The sequence below is a fragment of the Trichosurus vulpecula genome, chromosome X (assembly GCF_011100635.1).
Source record: "Trichosurus vulpecula isolate mTriVul1 chromosome X, mTriVul1.pri, whole genome shotgun sequence".
In the NCBI taxonomy this organism is placed as follows: Eukaryota; Metazoa; Chordata; class Mammalia; order Diprotodontia; family Phalangeridae; genus Trichosurus; species Trichosurus vulpecula.
The window spans coordinates 2,209,041-2,232,082 of NC_050582.1; the positions used below are offsets into that span (position 1 = coordinate 2,209,041).

The 23,042-nt window shown below is 46.9% G+C and overlaps 1 protein-coding gene across 1 annotated transcript in view; it reads right to left on the reverse strand.

Moving 5' to 3' along the window:
* NHSL2 (NHS like 2) overlaps nt 1–22,165 on the reverse strand; it is an 80,697-nt gene extending 58,532 nt beyond the window's left edge. The window contains exon 1 of the mRNA XM_036740199.1: nt 22,099–22,165. Coding sequence (XP_036596094.1) covers nt 22,099–22,165 — 67 coding nt within the window. The remainder of the gene's footprint in view (nt 1–22,098) is intronic.
* Between the last annotated feature and the right edge of the window lie 877 nt (nt 22,166–23,042).

The following is a 23,042-nucleotide window of genomic DNA, read 5'->3' on the forward strand; positions in this document are numbered from 1 at the left end:
ACCCCAGGGAATGTTGGATGGCTGGATGGTAAGAAATGGGTTGGGAGCCACACTTCATAGCATGTACCACAATAAGCCCTGATTGGATCATTAATCTAGATAAACAAATTGTAAAATAACTGAAAAATAAAAGGAATCACAGACTTGTCCCAACTATGAAATGCACTGCCCTGTAAAGCAGAATTAGAGAGGAGTAGAGCCCTAATTCCAAGTTCCCCAAATGAATGAACAAATGGACGTATAAATGAATGAACGAACGAACGAACAAATGAATGATAAATGAATGAACGAATGAATGAACGAACGAATGAATGAATGGATGAATGCTAATCTGTTCAGGAAAAGAAGGAAGACCTCTTCTGTTGTTACAGGCAACGTGTGAATGAGCACAAGTCAATCAACCAATAGATATTTACTGAACATTCCATGCTAAGTGTTCTGGAAGATGAGCAGTGCCCACACCCAAAGAGTTTACGGTCTAGTTCAGGAGCTCAAACTTACACGAAATTGTGTCACACAGGAAGATTTTGGCTCAAAGTAGAGGAAAATTTCCTAACAATAAAAGCTATCCCAAAATGAAATGGGAGTTCTCCACCTCTGAAAGTCTTTGATAGGAGACTGAACATTGCCAGGGGTTCTCTAAACCAGTGTTTCCCAAACTGCTGCAAGGGACCCTGCCACACCCCAAGTTTTTTTTAATGACCTCATGTTTGTTAATAGGCATAAAAATTACTTTAGAGGATTTTACGACAAGGATTAACTACAAAGATTTGTTTAAACTGAAGGGTTCTACCACTATGGAAAAGTTTGAGAACCACTGTTCTAGACCACTGACTATAGGAGGGATCATTGGGCTGGGGAAAATTAGAGAAGGCTTCATGGAAGAGAAGGCACCTGAGCTGGAAAGGAAAAGTAAGATGGGAATACCAAGGAAGGAGTCATAGACTAGAGTAGGTTTTTAATAAATGTTGTTCGGTCATGTCTGGCTCTCCATGGCTTCATTTGGGGTTTTCTTGGCAAAGATTCTAAAACAGCTTGCCATTTCCTTCTCCAGTTCATTTTACAGATGAGGAAACTGAGGCAAACACAGCTAGGCAGTGTCTGAGGCCAGGTTTGAACTTAGGAAGATGAGTCTTCCTGATTCCAGGCCCAGTGCTCTATCCACTGGGCCACCCAGCTGCCCATAATTTGATCATAATAACTAGCATTTATATACCATTTCGAGATTTGCAAAGCTCTTTACAGATATTATTTCATTTGATCCTTACAACAACCCTGGGAATTAGGTGCTATATATAGGCCATTGTTTTAGTAAAAATATAGACAGAAAGAAAGAAAGAAAGAAAGAAAGAAAGAAAGAAAGAAAGAAAGGAAGGAAGGAAGAAAGAAAGAGAGAAAGAGAGAAAGAAAGAAAGAAAGAAAGAGAGAAAGAAAGAAAGGAAGAAAGAAAGAAAGAAGGAAAGAAAGGAAGAAAGAAGGAAAGGAAGAAAGAAAGAAAGGAAGAGAGAAAGAAAGAAAGGAAGAAAGAAAGAAAGAAAGGAAGGAAGGAAGGAAGAAAGAAAGGAAGAAAGAAAGAGAGAAAGAAAGAAAGAGAGAAAGAAAGAAAGGAAGAAAGAGAGAAAGAAAGAAAGGAAGAGAGAAAGAGAGAAAGAGGAAGGAAGGAAGGAAGGAAGAGAGAAAGGAGAAAGAGAGAAAGAAAGAAAGGAAGAGAGAAAGAGAGAAAGAGGAAGGAAGGAAGGAAGAAAGAAAGAAAGGAAGAAAGGAGGGAGGGAGGGAAGGAAGGAAGAAAGGAAGGGAGGAAGGGAGGGAGGGAGGGTCATAAGTGCACCAAATGGTTAGGAAAGAACTCTGAGAGGCCAGCTAGTTCCACCTCTTCATTTGGCAGAAGAGGAAAGTGAGGTAGAGAAAGAAGGATTTAACCGAGGTCACACAGAGAGTTAATGTCTTGGAAGAGCTGAGCCTCCTGAGTCTTCTCCATACTCTGCCACACAGCTTCTGGCTTGATGGAAATTAGCATAAAGAGCTCCATTAGCCCAGTGTTGCCTGGACAGGGACCCAGTAGGAGACTCCATTTTGCAAAGAAATGCTTTGCTTTTGCTGCCCCGCTCCCCAGTGGTAGACAGCCACTGTGAGCAGATTTGATCTCATCCTTCAGACTGTCAGAATTACATCACTCTCAGGAACAAGGGATTATCCACTAAATAAAGAGCAGTTCCCAATTCGGCACCATTTCCTCTGGCCCATTTCTCCTCTCCATAAAATGAGGCACTTGGACCCCATGAGCTCGAGATTCCCTTTCAGACCCCTATGCACACAATGCAGCTACTATCTTCCCCATTTCACAAACAAAGAAACTGAGGTGCACTGAGATAAAGAGTCACTTATGTACGGTCACACACCTGGTTAAGTGTCAGCGCCAGAACTCTAACTTGGGCCTTCTGACTCCAAGTTCTTTCAACAAGAGGATATTATTAATCAGCTTTGAAAACTCACTGGACATAAAGAGGAACTCTAGCTCCTCAGTGGCTTGATTCTCCAACAAGTGAATGGTTTTTTTTCTAATTATTTTCCCCCTAGGTTGCTAAATATGGACCATTCCAGATCAGCACAAAGAAAGAGGCAGAGGTGAGGATGCTGAGGAGGCAGTGATGAGAGCAGTCAACAAATACTCCTCAACAAGCATTTATTAGATACCTACTATATACTCGACCCTGTTCTGGGTGCTGGGGATACAAGGGCAAAGGCAAAACAGCTTCCGCCCTGGAGGTGGGGAGCCAGCGAGTACAAACACATGGAGACAAACTAGAGAATTTGTGGGGCTGATACCAGCAGGAGGCTCAGAAACTACTTTGTGCAGAAGCTGGTATTTGAGCTGAATCTTGAAAGAAGAGAGGGGAAGGTGAGGAGGGAGGCTGCTCAGGTCTGGGGCACAGCTAGAGCAAGAACAAAGTCACTCAAGATGGCACACTGCATTTGATGCCCAAGCAATGAGAAGACCGGTCTGGCATGAAGGTGAGTGATGTCTGACAAGGCTGCAAAGACAGGAAGGGGCCAGTGGAAAGGCCTTGAAACACCAAACAGAGGGAGGAGTTTGCTTTCATCCCAAACTAGCACAAGAGAAACTTGTCAGGGGAGGCAGCTCCAGATGGGGGTTTGTTTGGGAGCTCCTGCTTTATTCAGTCGGCAACAGGGAGCGCCAAGACTGGGGTGTCATTGAGGAAAACTGGGCTGGCAAAGAGCACTGGAGCCAGAGGCCCCAGGTTCAAGTTTCGGCTTGGTTTACTAGCTGCCTTCCCTGGGCCTTTCTCCCTTTTCTTCTATAAGAAGAGGGGTTTGGATCTGACAACCGTTAAAGGTTCTTACAGCTCCAGATCTTATCGCTAGGGGTGTAAGTCATCCACTAGATGTTATATACAGTCTGTCACTAAGAAAACACTATGTCCTAGGGCGTCATGACTTAAGGCCAATGTTAAGATTTTGGCACATACATCTGTGTGGCCACATGGACAGAGCCCTAACTGGTCATCATGGCACCCAGAGTACTCCTCAAATAGATGTTTTAAGACAAATCCAGCTGTAGAGAGAGAGGGAGACAAGCAGGGAGCAGGCTGGGGCCTGACTGGGGTGGAGCTTCCTTGGTACCTGGGAAGAGGGAGAGGGAAGTACACAGTCTGGTAGCTTCCTATTTAAAATAACCATCTTTGCCAACCCGATGTTACTTCTACTTGCTGAAGGAATGCAAAATGCAAAAATGGTATTTGTTACCAAAGCAAAAGCAATAAGAATGACCTTGCTAACTGCTGAGGCCAATGCCAGTTGTAGTGGAGACCCAGAGATGAAGATAGACACAGAGAGATGGAGACAGAGACACAGAGATAGAAGTCATTTTGGCCAAGGTCTTTTTCCTTTCCATACTGAATGCCAGAGCAGGCCAGAGCAGGCAGCGCAGGCTGCAGCTGGAAACAGCTGGATACTTCTTTCACAGCAGCCTGGTACAAAGACCATCCAGCAGTCTATCAGCCTGTCAGCGCCAGACTCAGAACTCCAGCTGGTCCAAAGGAAATGCTGGAGAGAAGCTGTATTTTAAGGGAGTTTGAGGATGAGGCAGTCCACAATAGAGAATTTGAAGGGCCTTTGATTCTGCCCACAGGCTTCTCGGGCATCTGGGGGAGTAAGGCCTCAGCCATGTGTTTCACTGGGGCCATAATCCTGAGAAAGAAGTAGGGGAGAAACTGGAAAGAATCCACAGCCTTCTCCATCCCCCTCTCCCCCTTCAACTTTAGCCTTTTCTGAGTTTGCTTTTTCCCAAGGAATTTCTCTTCCATTGCAGGTCCAAATGCTCTCTTGAAGGTTGAGCCACACACTGAATGGGGCACAGCTTTGGTTCCACTCTTCTGACCTCTAAGCTCGAGACTGGTGGAGGCTTTGTGTTTTGTTTTTGGCTAAGCTGAACTCAAGCTTGGCCACTTTTTGGCTGTGTGATTCCCAGCAAGTCACCTGGCTGCTCTGAGGCATGGTTTCCTTCTCTAAAATGGAGGTGGTAAGAGTAGTTGCTCCCCAGGGTCAAAGAGCTAACAGATGGAAAGCATCATGATTCCTGTCTCAAAGGGCCACCATGGGGCCCCAGTGCTCTACCAGGCCAGACAAAGCCACATACTTTGTAGTCCCTAAACTGCCATCTAACTGACAGTCAGGGTTCTCGATGTTCCCACAATCCCCAGGGGAAAGCTCCCTGCTGCTCCCCTCCTCCAGACTGTCTGTTAGCAGACAATGGCAGCTCCAGCTCCAGACAGAGCTGCCCGCCTGGGCACCAACACCGGCAGCAGCAGTGGAGGGAGAAGGGGAGGAGAGAGGGAAGCACTTGGACCCCGAGCCCCTGCCCAGAACATGGGAAACTCCAGCTCTTTCCTCTTCAGAGGCCAGAATGGAGAAAAAGCACCAGGAGAAAGCAGGGAAGTGACTGAGTGAGCTTCTCCTCAGTGAAGCTGGGGGGCCTTTGAAGCACATGGTGATCTGCCTCCGAGAGGGGTCAGAGATGGGGGCTGCCAAGTCTGACAGCACATAGGCCAGACACCAAGGCCCCCAGTCCTTGCCTCTGGATGTTGATAAGCTTGTGCCGAAGGAGTTCCTGTTCACTCCTCAGAGCACCCTCAACAAAGATCCCTGAGCTAAGCCAAGCAGACTTGTACTTGGGAGTTGTGGGGCCTGGTTTCCCAGAATCCCTAGCCCACAGCATCTCCCACAAATAGGCACACTTCAGGGCTGGGGAGCTCACTACTGGCCATTCTGAAAGCCTGATGGTTAAAAAGTTCTTCCTTATGTTAAGCTGGAATCTGCCTCCCCGAAAACCACCTCCATTTGTCCTAATCAGTCCCTGGACCACATGGCAGCAGGCAGCGTCTGAAGACAGCGATTATGCGACCCTCCCCCCATAACACACAGTCTTTTCTCCTTCAGGTTAACCATCCTGAGTTTTCTCAACTGATTCTCACATGACACATGAGAGGTTTGCAGCCCTCTCCCACCCCCCAATGGCCCCCCAGTCTAATTTGGAAGCAGGCCTAAATAGTTAGCCACCCCTACCCCACCCCCCAAGTAGTGGCTCCTCACAAATCTGAAAATATCTGAGTTTTTCTTCCCGCCCGTCACCCAATTCTCAAGAGCCCCCCCCCACCTCATCCTTGCCAGGGAGCCCTGGGGATCTTGGGGATCCTACAGTCTCTTTGGACATACCAAAGTCTAGTGGGAAATGGTGCTCTTTTCCACTCCCTGTTCCTCTAATGAACTCACCTGTCCTGCTCCAGGAAGGGGTGAAAAACTCTGCTTTTTCCATCACAGAAGTGCTGGTGCCCAAGGATCCACATGAAAACAAACCCAAGTCCTCCCTGGCCAGATGGACACAGCCAGAGGCGGGAGGCAGGGAGGGAAACAGAGCCTGGCCTCTGTCTCTGAAGTTGGATCAATTGGACATATCTTCTTCGATGTGGGCAGCCCCACAAGACAGCTGAGGTTTCTGGGCCAATGGCGGGAAGGTGGCTTTGGGGCAGGGGGTTGCTTGCTTGGTTTTCCTTCTTCTGACACTCCCTGTCCCACCGATAGGGCCTATGTCAGGAGCGAGCGCACGGAGAAGCCAATGTCCACAGAGAGAGGAAATGAGCAGGAACTGCCTGTTTGAGTCAGCTCCCTGGTCTATTGTCATTGCCCAGGCCCCCTTCCTTCCCATGGTCCCCAGGGTGAAGACAGAGGCAGTTCCTATAAGTTCCCCCGTCCCTCCCTCCCTTCCTCCTTCTCTTTTTCCTCCTTCCCTGTCTCTCTGTGTCTACCTCCCACCCCATGCAACCAGGAACAAGCCTGTGAATTCTGACCCAGGCCATTTACTGCAGCCAAGACCGTGGCAGAGGAGCAGGAGGAAGAGGCAGCTTAAGGTTGAGGCTGGGAAGAAGGACTGGCTTTGCCTGAAGTGGGGCCTAGAGTCCAGGCCAAGTAGGGCAGACTGCTTGGAGGGGGTCAGGCCAATCCCAGAGGGAGGAACCAACAATGCCGCAGGCCGCTGACCAACATCGCTGCTCTGGGTGAGAACCCTGTCGCTGTCTGGCTTGGTTCAAACCTGTGTGTGTTTGCTTAATGTTAGGAAAGAGGAAGAAAAGGCCTAATTCCCTTTGAGAGCCCACCCGGATGTCCAAAGCAGGAGTCCGCTCTAAGCTAGCAAGTTCAAAGGCTCATTTCCAGCCAGCCGGTGTAAAAGAATTTCATCCCCAAGATTAGCAGAGGGGAACAAGTTGTTGTTGAGGGTGACCTAGAAGAAGAAAGTCAAAGGGAAAAGGGTTTCCTATAGTCCCCTGAGGTTAGCTGCCATCCACTGTGCCTCTGACTGAGTTAACTTCTCCAATGAGTGTCAGGACACTGGGGAGTTTTAATGCCCAATTTGTCAGCAAAGGAGGCCCTGGGTAGCCCAAGGGCCTGCCTGGAGGTCTACTAAGTTAGAGAGAGTGAAAGCCTTCCTGAGTGAAGCAAGGAAAATCTAAAGAATGATCAACAATGATTGACTAGAGTTCCCTTTGATAGAAGGATGTCTAACTTGTAGCAAGATGCTGTGAATGTGAGAGGCTCTGTGGAGTAGTGGTTAGAAGGCTGGCTTTGAAGCTAGGAAGACCTCCTTCTCTGCCACCTCCAAACATGCCCAGGTATCTTTACCCTGAATAACCCTCCTTTGACCCCACTAGCTCTCATCCCACATCCTTCCTCCGGTTTGTAGTTCAAGTTCTTGAGAAAGCCGGCTACCTACAATCTGCGCTTCCCACCTGCCCCCACCCCCTTCCTTTTACTCATCAGTCCATAGAAGCTGCTCTCTCCAAAGTGACCCAAACCCAATGGCCTTTTCTCAATACTCACTCTTCTCAACCTCTCTGTGGTCTTGGACACTGTTGGTCACTCTCTCCCCCTTCTACTCTCTTCTCTCCCTCCCGGTTCTCCTGCTCCCTCTCTGACTACTCCTTCTTTGTCTCCTTTGCTGGATTTTCCTCCATGTTACCTTGTAAGTGACCCCCAGGGCTCTGCCCTGGGCCCTCTGCTCTTCTCTCTCTCCATTGCTTCGCTTGGGGAGCTCCTCAGGGCCCCCTGGACAATCTCTAAGCTGATGATTCCCAGATCTACTTGGCGGCCCTCACCTCCCAACTTGGCTCCCATCCTGGACTCTTGGCTCTTTTTCACCTGCCAAGTACTGTCACTTCCACCTTGGTAACATTTCTCATATATTGCTCTTTCTCTCTTCTGCTGCTACCACCATCACAGTACAGGCCCTAGTCACCTAATGCCTAGACTATAACAGCTTGCTGGTAAGTCTGTCCCCACTCCAGACACCATCCTCTCAAATGTCAAATTGATCTTCCTAAAATGCAGGTCCAACCATGTCATGACCTTCCTCCTCATTCAATAAATCACAGTGGCTCCCTATCACCTCCAGGATCCAACATAATCTCCTCTGTTTGGCTTTCAAACCTGTCATAATCTGACCTCTTCCTCCTTTCACAGGCTTATTACACTACTCTCTCCCAGGTACTCTGCAAGCTTAGCAGGAGACCCTGGACTCCGTGCTGTTCCTCCAAAGCACAAAACACTGCATCCATCTCTTGACTCCAGGCATTTGCCCCCCTCATCTCCATCTCCTGGTTTCCCTTAAAGTCTCAGCTAAAGCCCCATCTACTGCAAGAAGCCTTTTCCAGTCTTTCTTAACGCCTTCCCTCTGAGATCACGTCCAATTTATCCTGTCTACAGCTGGTTTGGCCAGAGCTCTTGGCAGACTGCTTCCCCCATTAGACTGAACTCCTCCAGAGCGGGGACTGATTTGACCTTTCTTTGGATCCCCATGGCTTAGAAGAGTGTCAGGCACACAGCAGGTGCTTAATAAACGCTAATTGGCTGACTGACCTCCGCCGAATTCTGCCTGTGACCCAGGGCAAGCTTAACTTTTCAGGGTACTGGGAGTCCGAGAAGGTGCCTGCCAGCACTGCCAGGAGGAGTTTCCTCACCTGCCCAGTGCCGACCCTGCATTAGAGTGGATCGCTAACCAGTATCCAGACTGTTCTTTGAGGAAGAGAGCTCCATCTTTATAGAAAAGGCAAGACTGAACAGACAATGTGTTACTCCTCCTTCTCTTATTGATCCACCCATCTGCTGGCCCTGCTGCCAATTAACGAGCATCAATGAAGAAAGGCCATGTTTGGCCTGGTGGGAGCTACTACAGGGCAGACGGTGGTGCAGAAGGGTGTGCCTGACAAAAGCAAAGCTGCCGAGTGATGCCAAGCTATGAAATGTCAGTGGGAGCACATGGCAGACTCTGTGTTTGTATAGAGAATTCAGACCAAGATATCAGCAAAGGAGCAGAGAAGCCCACATGTGGGAACTGAGTGGGGGCAGCAGCAAGGCGGAAAGAAAAAGGGAGCTGTTTCTAGAAAGTGGGCATCAATTCAACAGAACCTACTATGTGCCAGGCACCAGCTCTGATGGCAGCATGAGTTCATTCATATCGGCTCTGGTCGGGCATTGGGGAAGGGGGGCATGACTGCTGGCCAAGGTGCTGCCCCCTTTGGCTCTGCTCCGGCATTCCTTGGTCAATATCATTCTCCTCCCCCCAGTCTCCAGGATTCAGAGAAATGCAAAAGGTTCCCATGTGGGCACAAAGAGTAGGTGGCACCTAAGGCTCCTGCCCAGAGACAGTGTGGCACAGGGGACCTGCTGTTGGGAAGGTCTGGCTTGGGGTCAGCTCATACGCTGTATGACCCTGTATCCTCATCTGTGAAATGGACTGTTAGGATCCCACACATGAAGGGTTTTGCTACAGGCTTTTCAGCTGCTACTGTTACCACCTAGGGGGTGTGTGGGGAGGGTTTCATGAGGGAGTGTCTTCTGTCAGAGTTGCTCAGACCCGGCTGTGAGAGTCCCCTGCTTCCCTTTAGTTTCTCTGGCCCTGTTTCTGTGTAAGCCCCGTCTCTGTACACCCCACCTCACCGCCCCACCCAGGGAGCCCCACCCCGGGGAGCCAGGAGCTCATGGTGGGGGAGGTTGCTACTCTTGTTTGGTTTGGAGCAGCGCTCCCTGACTCCCCTGAGCCCTCCTTCCTTCCCTCCCTCTCTCCCTCCCTCCTTTTCCTGCTGCCGCTGCTGACTTCCCTGCAGTCGCTGGGTTCCCAGCAATCTCTGAGCCAGCCAGATGTTGCCTAAGAGATTGTTCCTGGACCAATGGGAACACGACTCTGCTTCTGCGGCTGCTAAAGAAATCCTAATGAGAAATGATGCCAGGCTCGTAGCCCTCTTCCACGTCGCCCTCCCGCCTCCTCTCCCAGCGGCCCAGGACAGGGCAGTGGCAGCTTTGCAGAGGTCGAGGTCGGCCCCCTGCTTTCTCCTTCAGCCCTCTGCTATCCCTGACTGCTGGACCAAAGGTCAAAGGCCTGGCCTCACCTCAATCCAGGAGAATTTCTCAAGTACCTATTGTATACCAGGTATGGTGCTCAAGGTCCAAGCTACCCTTCACCTTCGAGCTCCCTGGTGCCCTTCCCCAACCTTCCTTGGACCTCACCTTGCCTGCCCCTTGCCAAGGTTAACCCTCCCATGTTTGCAACTGGTGCCCAACCTTCAGCACCTTGATTCCTCACTCGTCTCCACTCCTTTCATCTTCAGGGTCTGCTTCCCAATTGCTTGCTTCCGCTCTCCACAGATATGCTCACATTTACTCTAGAGGCAGCTAGATGGCTCAGTGGATAGAGCCCTGGGCCTGAAGTCAGGAAGACCTGAGTTCAAATCTGGCCTCACATACTTCCTAGCTGTGTGACCTTGAGCAAGTCTCTTACCCTTATCTGCCTCAGTTCCTTCATCTATAAAATGATTTGGAGAAGATCTTTGCCAAGAAAACCCCATGTGGGGGTCATGGACACAACTGAACAACAAGTCTAGTTTAAGCCTCCAAACCAAAAAGCCTCTCTTTTCACTGGCCCTTCTACTTGCACCTGCAAACTGTGGGGGTCTCCCAAGGCTCTGTGCTGGGCCCTCTTCTCCCTCCACATCACTAACAATTAACACCAAGAAAACACTTCTCTACCAGCCAGTCCCACAGTATTGAATGCTGTGGATAAGTTCAATTACCTTGGTAGTGTACTTCCCAGGGATGGACACATAGATAATAAGGTTGACGCACGCACTGCCAGAGCTAGCTCAGTGTTTGGGAGGCTCCAAAGGAAAGTATGGGAGAGAAGAGGTATTTGACTGACTACCAAACTGAAGGTCTACAGAGCCATTGTGCTGACCTCACTGTTGTATGCCTGTGAAGCCTGGACAGTCTACCAGCACCACGCCAGGAAACTGAATCACTTCCATTTGAATTGTCTTAGGAACATTCTGAAGATCATCTGGCAGGATAAGGTACCAGACACTGAGGTCCTTTCTTGAGCTGAATTGCCAAGTATTCAAACCCTACTGCAGAGAACACAATTCTGATGGACTAGTCAAATACTAAATGTATGTTTGCTTAAAAGACTATTTTACAGAGAACTCACACAAGGCAAGCGCTCACATGGAGGTCAGAAAAAGAGATACAAGGATACTTTCAAGGTCTCTCTGAAGAACTTTGGTAGCAATTGTGAGACATGGGAGGCACTGGCATAGGACCATCCAGCATGGTGTGTGCACATCAGAGAAGGCATGTTCTATGAGCAAAGCAGAATTACAGTAGCTCAAAAGAAACCTGATATGCTCAAATTTGGTCAACTCCATCCCAAACGTTCACATGGCTATTTGTGCCCGACCTGTGGTAGAGCCTTCTGATATTTTATTGGTCTGATCAGTCATAGACACACTGTACACTGACCCAACTTAGTGATGTCATTTTGGTTCTCTTCAAGTACAAAGGACAACAACCATGGCTTGGCCTGCCACAAGTCTCTCCCCAGTCCAGTCCATTCTCCATTCAGCCAAAAAAGTGGTCTTCCCACTTTTTTGACCTTATCACCCCTTATTCAATAAACTGCATTGGCTCCCTAGTCCCTTCAGGATCAAATATAAAATCCTCTCTTTGGATTGTAAAGCCCTTCCTAGCCTGGCCCCTTCCTGCCTTTCTAGCCTTCTTACACCTCACTCCCTTCCATTTACTCTGAGATCCAGTGGCACTGGCTTCCTTGCTTTTTTTAAAAAACAAGATACATCATCTCCTAAGTCTGGGCATTTTCTCTGGTTGTATCTGGAATCTCTCTTTCTTCATTTCTGTTTCCTGGCATCTCTGGCTTCCCTGGTACTTGCTGAGATAAAACCTCACCTTCTACAAGGAGTATTCCCGGTTCTCCTTAATCTTAGTGCCATCCCTCTGAGAGTCTCTCCAAATTATCCTGTGTCCATCTTGTTTGTACATAGTTGTTTGCATGTTGTATCCCCCACTAGACTGGGAGTCCCCAAGGGCAGAGATTGTTTTCCTTTTCTTTGTGTCCTTAGCACTTAGCACAGTGTCTGGCATGCAGCAGGTGCTTAATAAATGCTTGTTAACTTGATTCTCCATCTTTCTGTCTCTCTGCCTCTGTCTCTCTCCCTTCATTCTCTCTCACTTTCTCTCTCTGTCTGTCTTTCTGTCTCTGTCTCTCTCCTTCTCTTCTTCAACCTCTCCCTATCTGCCAGTTCTTTCCCTACTGCCTACAAACGTATCCATGTCTCCTCCTCATCAAAAAACCCTCAGTAGACACAGCCACCCCTACCAGCTGTCATCCTATACCTCTTCTTTTTCTCAGCCAAATGCTTTGAAAAAGCCATTTACATCCACTGCCTCCCCTTCCATTCCTCTCACTCTCTTCTTAACTCTTTGCAATCTAACTTCTGAACCTCATCATTCCACCCAAACTGCTCTCTCCAAAGTTGCCAATGATCTCTTAATTGCCAAATCTAAAAGCCTTTTCTCATTCCTTATCCCTCTGCAGCCTCTGACATTGTTAATCAATCTCTTTTCCTGGATCTTCTCTCCTCCTAGGTTTTCATGACACGTGTCTCTCTTGGTTCTCCTCCTACTTCTCTGACCACTCTTTCTCAGTCTCCTTTGCTCAATCTTCATGCAGAGCATAACCACTAACCATGGGTGTGCCCCGAGGCTGTATCCCAGGCCCTCTTCTCACTGTACTCTCTTACTCGGTGAACCCATCAACTCCCAGCCTTCCATTCTCATATCTCTACATAGACAATTCCCAGATCTATCTTTCCAGCCCTCATCTCCCATCTAAGCTCCAGTTCCACAATACAAGCCACTTATTGTACATTTCAAACTGGATGCCCTGGAGCTAGCTCAATCCCAAAGCATCCAGATCTGAACTCATTATTTTGCCCCTAAAACCCTCCCCTCTTCCAAACTTCCCTATTTCTGTCAGAGGCACCACCATCCTTGGGCTCTCTCATATTCTTAACCTCATCATTGTCCTCGATGCCTTGCTCTTCCTCACCCCAAATCTCCAGTCAGTTGCCAAATCTTGCAATTTCTAACTTCACATATCTCTCCCATTTGGCCCCTTCTCTCTAGTCGCACAGCTCCCACCTTGGTTCAGACCCTTAGTGCCTCCCTTCTAGATTACTGCAACAGCCTCTTAATTGGTCTCAATTTCTCCAGTTCCTTCCATCTTTCAAGTCTCTCCCCATTCCAGTCCATCCTCCACTCTGCTGCCAAAGTGATCTTCCCAAAGCACAAGCCTGACACTGTCACTATCTCTACTTAGTGAACTCCAATGGCTCCCTATTGCCACTAGGATCCAATATAAAATGCCCTATTTGGCTTTTAAAGCCCTTCTTGCCTCCTCTTGCCTTTCCAGTCTTCTTACACCTTAGTTCCATCCACACAGTCTACAATCCAGCCAAACTGGCTGACTTACTGTTCTTTGCACCCAACCCTCCATCTGCCATCTTGGTGCTTTTGTACTGGCTGACCCCCATTTCATCTCCAACTGTTAGAATTGCAGGTGTCATTTGAAGCAGAGAGACACACACAGAGTAAAGGATATATTCTGCTTCAGCTGAAGTAAAAAAAAGAAGCAGGGGTAGCAATCCTGATTTCAGACAAAACAAAAGCAAAAATAGATCCAATTAAGAGATGAGGAAGGAAACTACATCTTGCTAAAAGCCACGATAGACAATGAAGTGATATCAATACTAAACATATATGCACCAAGTGGTATAGCATCCAAATTCTTAGTGAACTTAAGTGAGTTACAGGAAGAAAATAGAGAGCAAAACTATACTAGCGAGGGACTTCAACCTCTTCCTCACAGAATTAGATAAATCTAGCCAGAAAATAAGCAAGAAAGAAATTAAGGAGGAGGTGAATAGAATTTTAGAAAGGCTAGATATGATAGACCTCTGGAGAAAACTGGATGAGGATAGAAAGGAATACATTTTTTTTCTGATGGTACATGGCACCTACACAAAAATTGACCCTATATTAGAGCATAAAAACCTCATATTCAAATGCAGAAAGGCAGAAATATTAAATGCATCCTTTTCAGATCATGATATGGTAAAAATTACATGTAATAAAGGGCCATGGAAAAATAGATTAAAAATTAATTGAAAACCAAATAATCTAATCCTAAAGAATGAGTGGGTCAAAGAACAAATCATAGAAACAATCAATAATTTCATCAAAGAGAATGACAATAATCAGACAGCATACCAAAATTTGTGGGACTCAGCCAAAGCAGTGCTTAGGGGGAGTTTGATATTGCTGAATGCTTACATGAATAAAACAGAGAAAAAGCACATCAATGCATTGGGCACGCAACTGAAAAAGCTAGAAAAAGAACAAACTGAAAATCTCCAATTAAACACCAAATTAGAAATTCTGAAAATCAAAAGAGATTAATAAAATTGAAAGCAAGAGAATTATTGAATAAATAAAACTAAGAGCTGGTTTTATGAAAAAAAACCTAAAATAGATAAACCTTTGGTTAGTTTGACTAAAAAAGAAGAAAACCAAATTATCAGCATCAAAAATGAAAAGGGTGAATTCACCACTGATGAAGAAGAAATTAAAACAATAATTAAGAGCTATTTTGCCCAACTGTATGCCAATAAATCTGACAATCTAAGTAAAATGGATGAATGCTTACAAAAATATAAATTGCTGAGATTAACAGAAGAGGAAATAAAATATTTAAATAACCTCACTTTAGAAAAAAGAAATTGAACAAGCCATCAATGAGCTCCCTAAAAAATTCTCTAGGGCCAGATGGATTTACAAATGAATTCTAACAAACATTTAAAGAACAATTAATTTCAATATTATATATAATATTTGGAAAAATAGGCAAAGAAGGAGTTCTACCAAATTCCTTTTATGATACAAATATGGTGCTGATACCTAAATCAGGAAGAGCCAAAACAGAAAAAGAAAATTATAGACCAATTTCCTTAATTGATGCAAAAATTGTAAATAAAATATTAGCAAAGAGATTACAGCAATTTATCAATAGAATAACACACTATGACCAGGTGGGATTTATACCAGAAATGCAGGGCTGGTTCAATATTAAGAAAATTCTCAGGATAATTGACCATATCAATAACAAAATCAACAGAAATCATATAATTATCTCAATAGATGCAGAAAAAGCTTTTGACAAAATATAGTGCCCATTCCTACCAAAAACACTAGAGAACATAGGAATAAATGGAGCTTTCCTTAAAATGATAAGTAGTATCTATCTAAAACCATCAGCAAGCATTATGTGCAATGGAGATAAGCTAGAAGCTTTCCCAATAAGATTGGGAGTGCAACAAGGATATCCATTTTTACTACTATTATTCAATATTGTACTAGAAATGCTAGCTTTAGCAATAAGAGAAGAAAAAGAAATTGAAGGAATTAGAATAGGCAGGGAGGAAACAAAACTGTCGCTCTTTGCAGATGATATGATGGTATACTTAGAGAATCAGCTAAAAACTACTTGAAATATTAACAACTTTAGCAAAGTCACAGGATATAAAACAAACCCACATAAATAATCAGCATTTCTATATATTACCAACAAAGCCCAGCAGAAAGAGAGAAATTCCATTTAAAATAACTGTAGAGAATATAAAATATTTGGGAGTTTCCTTGCCAAGACAAACCCAGGAACTACATGAACACAATGACAAAACACTTTTCACACAAATAAAGTTAGATCTAAACAACTTGAAAAATATCACTTGTTCAAGGGTAGGCCAAGCTGATATAATAAAATGACAATTCTACCTAAATCAATTTACTTACTCGATGCCATACCAATCAAAAATTATTTTATAGAGCTAGAAAAAATAATAAAAAATGCATCTGGAAGAACAAACAGTCCGGGATACCAATGGAATTAATGAAAAAAAATGCAAAGGAAGGTAGCCTGGCCGTACCAGATCTAAAGCTATATTATAAAGCAGCAATCATCAAAACTATCTGGTACTGGCTAAGAAATACAGTGGTGGATCAGTGGAATAGGCTAGGTACACAAGACAGAGTAGTCAATGACTACAGTAATCTACTGTTTGATAAACCCAAAGACTCCAGTTTCTGGGATAAGAACTCACTATTTGACAAAAACTTCTGGGAAAACTGGAAAACAGCATGGCAGAAACTAGGTATAGACCAACATCTCACACTGTATACCAATATAAGGTCAAAATGGGTATATGATTTAGGCATAAAGGGTGATACCATAAGCAAATTGGGAGAGCAAGGAATAGTTTACCTGACAGCTATATATGGAGAAAGGAAGAATTTATGGACAAACAGGAGATAGAGAGCATTATGAAATGTAAAATTGGATAATTTTGATTATGTTAAATTAAAAAAGTTTTTGAACAAACAAAACTAATGCAAGGAAGATTAGAAGGAAAGCAGAAAAATGGGAAACAATTTTTACAGCAAGTGTTTTTGATAAAGGCTCATTTCTTAAAGATATAGAGAACTGAGTCAAACTTATAAGAATATAAGCCATTCCTCAATTGATAAATGGTCAAAGTATATAAACAGGCAGTTTTCAGATGAAGAAATTAAAACTACCTATAGTTATATGAAAAAATGTTCTAAATCACTGTTGATGAGAGAAATGCAAATTAAAACAACTCTGAGGTACCAACTCACACATATCAGATTGGCTAACATGACAAAAAAAGGAAATGATAAATATTGGAGAAGATGTGGGAAAATTGGGACACTAATGCATTATTGGTGGAGTGGTGAATTGATCCAACCATTCTGGAGAGCAATTTGTAACTATGCCCAAAGGGCAATCAAACTATGCATACCATTTGATCCAGCAATACCACTAAAGGTCTGTATTCCAAAGAGGTCATAAAAAAGGAAGAGGACCCAGATGCACAAAAATATTGATATCATCTCTTTATGTAGTGGCAAAGAATTGGAAATTGAGGGGATGCCCATCAATTGGGGAATGGCTGAATAAGCTGTGGTACATGAATGCAATGGAATGCTATTCTTCCATAAGAAATGGTGAGCAGGTGGATTTCAGAAAAACCTGGAAAGTCTTACATGAACTAATACTGAGTGAAATGAGTAGAATCAGGAGAACATTGTACACAGTAACAGCAACATTGTGTGAATGACCTATCTCTTCTCAGCACTACAATAATCCAAGACAACTCCAAAAGACTCATGATGGAAAATGCTGTCCACATGCAGAGAAAGAACTATGGGGTCGGAATGCAGATCGAAGCAGACTATTTTCACTTCTTTTGATTTTTGCTTGTCATGGCTTTTCCCTTTTGATTCTATTTCTTCTTTCACAACATAACTAGTGTGGAAATATGTTTCCACGATTGCACATGTAATAACCTATATCAGACTGCTTGCTGTCTTTGGGAGGGAGGCAAGGAGAAAAAATTCAGAACTCAAAATTTTATGAAAATGAAGGTTGAAAACTATCTTTACATGTAATTGTAAAAATAAAATACTATTTTCAAACAAAAACCAAAGCAGAATTGGAGGTGTCCTTCACGACTCAGCTCAAGGACCCCCTTTGAGCCAAATCATTCGTTGCTGCCCTCCCCGCCTCCCTCCAGCCCAAGCACCTATAGATTCTCTTTCTACTTGGTATGCGTGATGTTGTCGTCATTTTTGTCTCTGTCCCTGACCCCCACTGGGGCACGCCGGGCAGTGCCAGGGTAGCAGCTTCAGAATAGCTGTTCATTGATTAATTGGTCCTGCTTTGCCCAGTCCCCCAAGGTGGGCTTGGAGTTAATTAACTGGCAGGACAAAGCCTCTAAGCTGGCGTTCTGCCTTCGTTCAAATCCTGGCTGACCCTGAACTGGTCACGTGACGTCTCTCAGCCCTGGTTCCCCATCCGCTCCGGGTTGTTTGTAAAGAATCATGTCAATGGTACCCCTTTAGTGGACAATTTGAGAGCCCCCCAAGTGGTCCTTCCCTCTTCCTTGCTGACCGTCTCTGCTCCAGTGCATTGAGCATCAGTCTCTACACCAATAACTCGCCAGGATCATGCCCCTGGATGTCTGACTACCATCTCCAACACATGTCCAGTATTTTCCTCTTCTGACTCCTCACTTTCTGTGGGGAATCTCACCGCTTGTACAGTTAGCCAGGCTCCCATCTAATTGGTGTCTAAGTCCTAGCAATTTTCCTTCTTTATCCCCATGTGTCCCTTCTATTACCACTACCACCATCCTAGTTCCTTCCAGGTCGAATGTCATTAATTCTCCACTCTTCTATGGCTCTTTGCAAACCTTAAGCTATGGACGTAGGTGGGGAGGGGAACAAGAAGTTCCGCAGGCCCAGTGGGCATCTTGTTTCAGGCAAGACTCCGCTGGTTTTTCCTGTCTGTCACATGGCATTGTGGAGGGGGCTGAGGGCAGGTGCTGGGGTTAATCTGATGACCTGCTTCCATTTCAGAGAGTATTAGAGCTCCTGGTGCCTACAGCTTCCCTGGGGGAGAGGTTCCCGACAAGGTAACTGAGACTGGCACATGAGAATAATGCTTCTCCTCGTCTGTTTAGGTTGCAGGAAAGCACTTCGCAAAGGTTTGTGATACTGTCCAGCTATGACCAAGTCACTCCCTGGCTCAATAAACTCACATGACCCCTTATTACCTTCAGGATCAAACACAAACTCCTCCATTTGATTTTTAAAAGCTCTTCACAATGTGGCTCCAACATTTATAGCCTTCTTACACGTCACTGCTTACTCTACAGTCTAGCCAAACTCCGTCATGATGCTCCATCTCCCACCGCCATGTCTTTGCACTGGCTGTCCCCCCTGCCTAGAATGCCCTCCCTTCTTATCTCCACCTCTCAGAATCTCCAGCTTCCTTCAAAGTTCAGCTCAGGCATCACCTCCTGTGGGGGCCTTTTGGGAGCCCTGGAGCTCTTAGCAACTTGCCCTCCCCCCAAAAAATTACCTTGTGTTTATTTAATGTGTGTGTGTGGGGGGCTGGGTGGGTGGGTGTTCCTTGCTAGAATGCAATCTACTTGAGGGCAGACCCATCCCCTAGCTAGCTAATCACTTGCTGTTCACATGTTCCTTGCCCTTCCAGCATGGTAACTCTTATTAAAATCAATACCATTGTTGCTCCTGGAAAGGGTGTGTCAGCCTACTACCTGCCTGCCCCCACTCCCATGACTCCCTACACTATCCCATGACTTTCCAAACCAATGTGTATTCATATCTCCAGTACTCAGATGCATTTAATCCATGCTTTTCCATTCCTTCATTCATGATAAGATATGGTCCCTGCCCTCAGAGAGCTTACAATCAAGTCCAGGGATCTGACGTCCATCTCCAAAGCCCCACACCTGGTATCGCCAAGTAGAGCACAGTAAGTGCCTAAGAGATGTACAACTAAAGGCCTATGGAAGGTACAATACAGGAACTTGCTGGATAAAGTGATATTTGGGCTGAGTCCGGAGTGGATTTCATCTGGTAATGGGATGAGGGATTAGGGCATGAAGGTGTCACCTACAAAGGGCAGAAAGCCTCTTAGAAACCACCCCACCTCTTAGACATGAAGTTCTGCTCAGATCTATTAGCAGCATCCCCAAAGCTTTGCAGTTCAATGGCCCTGTGGCTCCAGTGCTGTGTGTCCTGGGACAAAGGAATCAGGCTGAGGCACTGGTCTGCCAACTTGGCTAATTGCACCAAACTATCAACTAACAAGCATTTATTCAGCACTTACTAGGTGCCTAGCACTGTGCTATACATACACAAAAGGGCCCAATAGTTTCCAGTGAACATCCTAAGCAAGGGTTGAATGAACCCTCAAAGGTTGGCCTGGGCTCTGATCACTCTAGGCCTCCAAAGGCCAGAAAGACATTTGTGCCAATCACACAACCATTTGGCTTCCCATTCCCTCACCTGAAAGCCCCTGTGAACCCAAGACCCAGCATGACTGACTCTCCCAGTGGTCCAGGACACCTCTTGAAGCAGCCTAAAAAACTTTCCAACCCCAACAATGGCCTATATGGAATTCAAGAGACAATCCCTGGGGTCATGCATTGAGTACTGCAATCATTAACTACAGACTTTATACAAAATTCACCATTCCAAGTTAATTTGAATAACCTTTTCCCTCCTTCCCAGTAGGCTTAGCAAAACCTGGGAAGTTTTATTCAACAGGCATTTATTAAAACTGCCTATTAGGCATAAGGCACTGCATATACAAAGATGGGGATGGGCACATGACATAAGGTCATAAGACTTATGTTTAGGTCTTCAAGGGTGGGGTGGGAGGATGAGGCATGAGACAGGGCTGCTGCATAGACATGGATAGAAACACTACCAGATAGATTGTGACTGGGGACAAGGGAAAGAATAAGAGAAAGTGCTTGGGGGGAATTCTAAGAGGTAGAGCAGATTTTGAGTTTGGGATTGGGGCAAGGCTGCTTGGCAGGGGTGGCCCTTGAGTTGAACCCTGAAAGAAGGCAACGTGGAAGTGAGGAGGGAAGACAGCAGGGAAAGGGAAGAGCTAGAGGATGATGGCTGAGTCAAGAGAGGTTGTGGGCTTGGGCGTGTTTTAAGGATATCTTCGGCCAACAGAAGGACCATCTCAGATCCTCGTTTTGAGACTGGAGCAACACAAGGTTTTGGGGTCTACAGAAGGTGAGATGAGAGCCTCAGCACTCTTGATCAAGTAGAAGGTGAGGTCACTGCTGAGAAATAGTGGAGTGGAGGGGCCTCTGTTGGAGCAGAGCAAAGCGGACTGGAGGGCTGGTGCAGCTGCTGGGGGGAGCCTGATAAGGAATCAATCAGAGACCACCAAAGCTTGACCACATATCGGGGAGGGCCCAACAGAGGCTAGATCGAATTCATTTACAGGGGGGCCCTGTCCGTAGGTCCATGGCCTCTTCCACCAGCATTCAGAAACTCAAGTGTAGGAGCACAATTGATGGATGGTGGGGGCTGACCTAGCACTGGGGAGAAGCAGCATGGGAACAGTGGTCAGACTAGGGGAAATGGATTCAAGTTTGGCTGATGGGGTCTTCTACCAGTCCTCATTCTGGCTCTGCACAACTGTGTGACTTGGGATGAGTGGCTTCCCCTCATCGGGTTTCATTTCCTCATCTTCACTATGCTGGAGTTGGACTAACTGACCTCAAAGATACCGCTCCGGGGACTTACATTCTGTGTTCCTTCTGAGATTTCGATGAATTGTAGACTTCCAGAATCTCGGAGTTGTGAGGGAGCTCCGAGGCAGATGTCTCACCTGGCCCTGACAGGCAGCCATCCAGCTACTGCGGATGGCGAGGGAGTGCACTCCCCAGTAGCACGGCCCCTTCGCCTTGGGGATGGCCCCAAGTGCCCATAAGCTCTTCCTCTGGGTGAGCTGAAACGTGCCTTCCTGCTACTTCCGCCCATTACTCCTGGGAAGACAGACCGCGAGGAGCTGGCTGGGGATGCTCTCACATGAGATTCCAGAGCTCTCTGTGTCTTGGGAGGAGACGATGGATGAAAATGCTAGACTGGAATGTGGGGGCTGGAGTCCTGCAGGGCTCGGGTGGCAGAGCATAGCATGCCACAGGATGGAGAGTGCCCAAAGACAGCCGCTCCCGCTCGTGCAGCTGAAGGAGAGATCCCTCCATGGCGTGGGCGTGGGCGTGGGCGTGGGTGTACATGGGGGGGGGCATTACACAGCAAGAAACAGATTCTTCTGTACAATTATCTGCATCTATCACATGGGAGCTCCAGCCCAAGAGCTGTAGGTGTGCATGGGAGCTGGGGGGGTGGGAGGGGGCATGACAGCTTAGATAACAAAGAGCGATTTCTGCAAAGCCTTGTGCATGAGAATAAGACTGGACTGGACACAGAGACACAACCCAATCCCAGCAAGCAAGAAACTTCAGGCAATGGTAGGGCCATCCTCTCCATGGAGCTCCTGCTGCCCAAGAAGCCCCAGCCTCAGGAGGCAGGAGAAGCCTCCCTCCCCCTCAGCCCAGCCTCACTTTGGTCCACCCGCCCCCTCCCCTAAGTCGAACCAGCAGCCAGAGTCCCACAGAAGCCGGAGCACGCATGGAAAAAAGATGGAGAGGAGAGAGAGCCCCCGAAGAAAGGGAGGGAGGGAAGGAAGAAGGGGGAACGGAGGAGTACCTGTTGCTGGGTGCATCCTGCTCTGCCTCTTAGTCTTCAGTTGCTTGTGGTGAGAGTTGCCCATCATTCTGTCCTGGACTGGCACCCTCCTCCTCCTCCGCCACCGCCTCCCCTCAGCCTGCGCCCCTCCCCAGGTGCTTACATCACCTCAGCTCCTCTGCCTCTGCCGGTGGCGCCCATCCTGCCTCAGGAGCCCTCTTCTGTCCCTGGTGTGCACCATTGCCCAGCCCCGGCCTTTCCCGATGGATGGACTGCAGCCCGCCGGGAGCGCTCCTCCCCAGCTTGCTTGCTCGCGCGCTCTCCTCCCCCCTCCTAACCCTGCGCTCTCTCTCTCTCTCTCTCTCTCTCTCTCCCTCCCTCCCTGCTCTCTCCCTCCCTGCTCCCTCTCTCTCTCTCTCTCTCTCTGTCTCTCTCTCTCTCTCTCTCTCTCTCTCTCTCTCTCTCTCTCTCCCTCCTTCCCTCCTCCACCCGTCTCAGGCCCCTCCTCTCCCACCCCAACCTCCCTGTGCCCAGGGCTCCCCTGTGGGAAATGCGGGGCTGGCTCATCTCTCCTGCCACACAGACCCCAGTCTCCTTGCTGTCCTTGCCTCCTCCTCCCTTTCCCTGCAGGGCAGTTCCCTGTGGCCCTGGCCACATTGAGCTCAACCTCTGTGCTTGGCTGGCATCTGCTACTGCTGCCTTGAAGAAGCTGGCATCACCCCGGGTGCCCCACTGGCCAAAGTGGAGCAGCTGAGCACACAGGGATTGCCACATTGCCAAGGACCCAGCTCGCCCTCGGCTTTGGGGTGTGTGTAGGGGAGACTAAGTAATGTGGTCTCGCTGTCAGCTGCCAGCCACTGTGGACACAGCTGGCCTTCACCTCTCTGCTGCTGCCCCCTCTCCTCCCTGCTCTTCCCAGGGCCTGGGAAAGCTGGCTGGGCACACGCTGATGGCACCAAGCCCCT